The sequence below is a fragment of the Physeter macrocephalus genome, chromosome 14 (genome assembly GCF_002837175.3).
Source record: "Physeter macrocephalus isolate SW-GA chromosome 14, ASM283717v5, whole genome shotgun sequence".
NCBI lineage: Eukaryota > Metazoa > Chordata > Mammalia > Artiodactyla > Physeteridae > Physeter > Physeter macrocephalus.
Genome location: NC_041227.1, coordinates 100,078,155 through 100,084,661, shown reverse-complemented (window position 1 = coordinate 100,084,661; position 6,507 = coordinate 100,078,155). Strand labels below are relative to the sequence as shown.

The 6,507-nt window shown below is 41.1% G+C and overlaps 1 protein-coding gene across 5 annotated transcripts in view; it reads right to left on the bottom strand.

The window, feature by feature from the left end:
- ACACA (acetyl-CoA carboxylase alpha) overlaps positions 1-6,507 on the bottom strand; it is a 243,169-nt gene that overhangs the window by 98,211 nt on the left and 138,451 nt on the right. For all 5 annotated transcript variants that reach the window (XM_055090971.1, XM_055090969.1, XM_055090970.1 and 2 more), the window contains 2 exons: positions 2,157-2,198; positions 1,043-1,258 (listed from right to left, as the gene is read on the bottom strand). In XM_055090971.1, coding sequence (XP_054946946.1) covers positions 1,043-1,258; positions 2,157-2,198 — 258 coding nt within the window. The remainder of the gene's footprint in view (positions 1-1,042; positions 1,259-2,156; positions 2,199-6,507) is intronic.

Here is a 6,507-nt window from a genome sequence, read left to right as displayed (position 1 = left end):
GGAATAAAGATGCAGACCTACTAGAGAATGGACTTGAGGATATGGGGAGGGGGAAGGGTAAGCTGGGACAAAGTGAGACAGTGGCATGGACATATATATACTACCAAACGTAAGGTAGATAGCTAGTGGGAAGCAGCCACATAGCACAGGGAGATCAGCTGGGTGCTTTGTGACCACCTAGAGGGGTGGGATAGGGAGGGTGGGAGACACAAGAGGGAAGAGATATGGGGACATATGCATATGTATAACTGATTCACTTTGTTATAATGCAGAAACTAACACACCATTGTAAAGCAATTATACTCCAATAAAAGATGTTAAAAAAAAAAAAGAAACAGCTGTTATACGTACTTAAGCAGTAGCATGTCACAAGTCATAAGGCACCTGCTGCAGATGTTATTTACCTTTCTCCCTAGGGTCAACCCAATGACCACAGGCAGCAGGGGCAGGCAAGGGTCAGATAAAGACCTGCCAGACCTTCCTCCTGCCTCTTATGTATCCTTTCCTTCCAACAGGTGGAGATGCTGGGCATCCCCAGAGCAGCAACCCCACTAGGGTTATATCTCACATATGGCAAACAGAGCAGTTTAGAAAGGAAATCTGCTTAGAAAGGAAAAGCTGCAGAAAGGTTACAGCTATAGGATGCAGTAACAACTAACACACCAGCAAGCACCTGGCTATGTACAGAAAGCACCCCACCTCTAGACAGGTTTACAATGGGGTCACCTCTAACTTTTCTCCTTATCCTCTATCATCATCTAACCTTCCCTGTGATTTCTCTGTTAGCATGCTTTTTCATTTTCTCAAGCGAGTACTATCATGCTTCCATTACCAAGACAACTTAAAGGGGGAAAAAGCCCTTCATTACATGGAATATTTACTTCTGTGAGAGAAATGACTCTCAGACTTCTGCTGGTTATTGGAGAGTAGGATGAAAGGGAACAAGAGCCTTGATTCAAAAGAGGAAAACCTGATTTTGACCCATGCCTGTTTCCCTGTCCCTTCCCTCAGGGATAACTTCCCATTAAAGTACAGCACCCACCTTGGTGACCAGATCAGAATGTCTGATGATTGCACGGACAAAGAACCTGTAGTCTGTCACTTCTGTGCCCACTTCCACCTTGGCTGCTCCAAGGTACAGGTGCATCTTGTGATTAGCACATGGGATGGCAGTAAGGTCAAAATTTCTCATCCGGTTCAGCTCTAACTGGAAAGCTAGGGCAGGCTCCAGGTGACGGTAGATACGATCTTCCTCAAACTTGAACGCAAGAAAAAAACAGCTCACAAGAGGCAGTTACAAAATTATATTATGAAAGTGCATGTAAAACAGATGCTTAAAAATGTAAACATAAGCCATGATGTGCCAATGAGTAAAAAAAAGGAGCTACATACAAGGAAAATGCTAGAGCTTACATAAGATTAGGCACTAAAGTCCCTGTTTACTTTGCAAGCTTTCATCATTTATGCTTTTACAAGTGGTGATGCTCTCCATTAAAAACAAACAAAAAACACCAATTCCCTCAGATCTCCTGTAGCATTTAAAGCCTTCATAATTCATTTTTTTAAAACAGTAAACCAGACTGCTTCACACTAATATCTATTTCACATAACAATATTTCAGTTTTACCCAACTAGTCTAAAACGCTTATGGGCAGGTCTTATACTCTTATCATTTCTGGCAGAGTAAAAAGGACATAGTAAATACTTGGAAAACAAACATCATACAATTTTTAAAAATAGAGATATTTGGCTCTGGACATACTGTATCCATACATAATTATTTACCTACCTTTTTTAAAAGTTGTATTGACATTTACTGTATGTTTTGCTGAAACTAGACATGTAAAGAGTATATGTCCATTGAGTGAATGGAGAGAGAGAGCCAAAAACATAAGCTGGTAATAGGAAGAAACCAACACAGTCTGAAATTTTATATTTTAAAATTGAAAAACATTTGATTGTTTCCTAAACCAAACTCTTTCAGAAGGGAGCCTTTATTAGTTCTAAGACAAATGTAAGGCAAGGGGAAGCATACGTTCAATTAGAGGAAGGAGAATGGCAAGAAATACGGCAAAGATAAGCTACTCTTGGGCTTTTAAGGAAAAAACAAAGATTAAAAAAAAAAAAAAAAAAGAGGAAAAAAAATCAGTTCTTACCTTATCCCTTGCTCGGAATGTGAAAAACTTAGGGAATTCTCTCTGTGTTAAAGAAGGGGGGGGGAAAATGTGTCAGTCCTTCATATATATGGCTCTTTGGGGATAAACACATAGTACAGAAACAGTCAAGCATCTAGAAGACAGTTGCCTAGAAAACATGTTCCTTACCTGGGCTTAGCCTGGGGAATATGCATGATCCTCTGGGTAACCATCACTTTGACCCCACTTACAAATTCGAGAACCACCACACTATTAACCTAACTTTAATAGCTACCCTCTTCTAGGGAAAGAAAAAATATGTATTTTTTCAATCTCCCAAGTGGAAAAAGTCTTCTTGGGTACTGCTCTTGGCAGAACCTGGCAAATAAGACCAATACACCTGAATTCTGCAGCACTGCAATAGTAGTTACTGGACTGATTTACCAAGTTTCTCCTTAAGAAACTCTTAAAATGTAAACTAGGGGCTTCCCTGGTGGCACAGTGGTTAAGAATCCGCCTGCCTATGCAGGAGACACGGGTTCGATCCCTGGTCCGGGAAGATCCCACATGCCGCGGAGCAACTAAACCCGTGCGCCACAACTACTGAGCCTGTGCCCTAAAGTCTTCAAGCCACAGCTACTGAAGCCCGCGCGCCTAGAGCCCGTGCTCCGCAACAACAGAAGCCACTGCAGTGAGAACCCGCGCACAGCAACAAAGACCCAACGCAGCCATAAATAAATAAATAAATTTTTTTTTTAAAATAAAAAAAAAGGGGGAGCTTCCCTGGTGGCTCAGTGGTTGAGAGACCGCCTGCCAATGCAGGGGACACGGGTTCGTGCCCCGGTCTGGGAGGATCCCGCATGCCACGGAGCGGCTGGGCCCTTGAGTCATGGCCGCTGGGCCTGTGCGTCTGGAGCCTGCGCTTCGCAACGGGAGAGGCCACAACAGTGAGAAGCCCGTGTACCGCAAAAAAAAAAAAAAAAAAAAAAAAAGTAAACTAGCCAGACAGCATAGAATCCCCAATCCATGGTTTTTTTCCTCATTCACTCTTAAGTCAATAATTTCAAAGGTTTAAACAATGACATTTTAAGACAAAGAAAAGTACAAGATGTTACTTTGGTTCATACCACTATATGTATAGGAAAGAATGGGGTGGAACTAGTGAACATTTAATCATTAGGTCTTACTGCTCTTTTGCAGGGCATTACACAGGAAAGCAACCAATTTACTAGAACCTTATTAATTAACAAAGATGAATTCAATTAGCAGAGTCCATTAGTTTCTGAAATTTAACTTATTAACACCAAATACCCGTTTCTCGGATGGGAAGCTCTACGGGAAGTGATCGAATCAAGTCATTACCATTTGCCTCTATAGGAGGTTTTATTAAGGCATCTTCTTCATTATGAGTGCAATGTAATCAAACACTTATTGGTACAAGGCAGAGAGACCAGGTCTAGCTGCCTACATACGCCTCAGTGGGGCTTCCCTAGTGGCGCAGTGGTTGAGAGTCCGCCTGCCGATGCAGGGGACACGGGTTCGTGCCCCGGTCCGGGAAGATCCCACATGCCGTGGAGCGGCTAGGCCCGTGAGCCATGGCCGCTGAGCCTGCGCATCCGGAGCCTGCTCTCCGCAACAGGAGAGGCCACAACAGAGAGAGGCCCGTGTACCACCAAAAAAAAAAAAAAAAAAAAAAAAAACCAGTGAACTTCAGGAACCATGAAGGAAACATGAACTGAAAGCCTTGTAGGTGGCAGGCGCTCTCATGTGTAGACCGCCGAATGCTCTCAACAACCTCTTAGGAAAGTATCGTGACCCCCAAAGGTGAACTTGGGTCTCTCTAATGCCAGACTCTGTGCCCTTTCATCTCTACCTCTTAAGTGTAGGGTGTTATCTATCTATTCTCTCCCCCCCCGCCCCCCCTCCCCAGCTGTGCCACGCAGCTTGCAGGACATTAGTTCCCTGACCAGGGATGGAACCCGAGCCTCCTGCAGTGGAAGTGCGGAGTCCTCATTACTGGACCGCCAGGGAAGTCTCTCTATTCTTATTTTAATCCAAATTCCTTATTTAGAGGACTTCTCTTTCATGAGACAAAAAACAAAAACCCCAGAAATTAAAACTTTAAAGAAAAAAAGCAAAAAACAAAGCAAAACTTGTGGCTCTTGAGTTGATGGAGAACTTCTCGAATACTTTCCACAGGTCTTAGGCTTCACCTTAACTAAAGCTTGCACAGTTAATAAATCTTTTTACATTTTCCTTGGCATTTTAACTGTAAAACGGCATTTAATAGGCTTCTAGGAGCTTGTTTAGCAAGGCTGGGAAACCACTTGTCCAGGCTTGGGTCTTTAAAAGCCCTTTGAAAGTGGATTTACACAGCACTGATCTTTTACTGATGGTGTTTTGTCCTAAATAATTCTCTAATTCCCCCTGAACGATAATGAAGAGCATGGGGATGACTTCAAGGTTAAGCAGGAAGATGCCGAGCTGAGTTGTCAGTAGATTTCATGCTCAGGGCTTTATATAGTCTCTGTTTTGGTTTTATTCTCAAGAAGTATGGCTTTCAGAGCATTAGCTAAAAAGTAACACAAGTCAGAAAAAGAAGGGTAACAAAGTACTTCCATGAAATTTTCTGAAAGAAAAGTCAAGAAAAGTAATGATACAATCTTTCAAGCACATACTTCTCTATTCCTCCATAACTTTAATTAATTAGTTAACTAAAATAGTTATTTAGTATACCATTTACTCAAGTGTGTATAGTCATAGGAACAAAATGATTTTCCTTCAAAAACATAACAAAAGCAAGAAACATTTTATTTACTACTAATGCAATTAAGAAAATGTGTAGTAACTGAAAGGCACAAAAAGCAAACAAGTGAATGGAAGTAAATATCTTTACTACAAGTAATGAAAAAGACTGACGGAATTCTTGGCAGAGGTGGGCAAAGACTACCAATCAGAAAAATCACTTTCATTACGGTTGTTAGCTAAGAAAAGGTGTTATGAGGACTTCCCTGGTGGCGCAGTGGTTAAGAATCCGCCTGCCAATGCAGGGGACACGAGTTCGACCCCTGGTCTGGGAAGATCCCACATGCCGCAGAGCAACTAAGCCCGTGTGCCACAACTACTGAGCCCACGTGCCACAACTACTGAAGCCCACGCACCTAGAGCCCGTGCTCCGCAACAAGAGAAGCCCCTGCTCACCGCAACTAGAGAAAGCCCCGCGCAGCAACAAAGACACAACTCAGCCAAAAAAGAAAAGGTGTTATGAGATGACATGCACAACAAATGTTCTTAAACTTTTGAATAAATTTTTAGCTCCACAGTAAAGTCCTCAATTTAAGCATGAAGTATTTAGAACAGAAGATGGCAAGAACTTCCATGCAACGGGAAACCAGGATTAATGAACAATTCTTCAAGAGATAGGGAAGTCTGAGGACTTTTATAGAAAGTCACTTTTTTTTGGCACTCAAAAATCACAGAAATACAGAAAACACAGAAAAGAAGAAATCCAAAAGTCTGATTCTGTAGTTTTAATAAATTCCTTCATCCTACCACATCCTCACGCGGCCAATTTTTCCACTAAAGGCATTCATGCTTATTCCATCACTAATGTAATTGCTTTCCAGGCATTCTACTAGTGTTATAGGCAAATATCATAATTGAATGTACACAAAGAAAAACCCTCTTAGTGTGCTGGTACCAAAAAACAAAAGAGTGCAACATTTCTCAGGAAGAAATTATACCCCTGCTGTGTTCTAATCAGCCAACCATCATCAGGACAATCAAAATAATTTGCCTAAATTAGCCAATCAAGACACCCTGCAAATCAGAGAATGTGAAAACCTGCAACAGAAAACATCATAGCTGATTATGATACTAATAATCGTGTTAAAAACCTAATGAGATGAAGAAATTGGAAGCTTGCTGGTGCAATTCTCTTTTACCTCAACACACTGAGAACTAATTATATAGACTGTAATTAAAACAAAATCTCAAACCAAACCTTCTGAAAAACAAATAGTTGATCCACTAGCAAACAGAACTACCATTTTTTCCCCAGCTTTACTGAGATATAATTGACATCTCAATTATTTTTAAAGAAATGAACTACTAACCATGATAACTGTTTTCGATAGCTGGCTCTTCCTTCAGGTGCAAACGATCCAAAACATTTAAAGTGGGAGCCACTCACATAAAATCAGTAAAACTGCAATTATCTCCTAGGTGATTTACAGCAGAATTTTTTTAAATTTCATGAAATCTTACAAACAAGAAACAAAAGGAAACTTACAGATGAAAAAGTGATTTGGAATCTCATCATGTTGTTTAAAACTAATGCTTTGTTTAGGCGGCAAAGGATAAGAAATCCGAG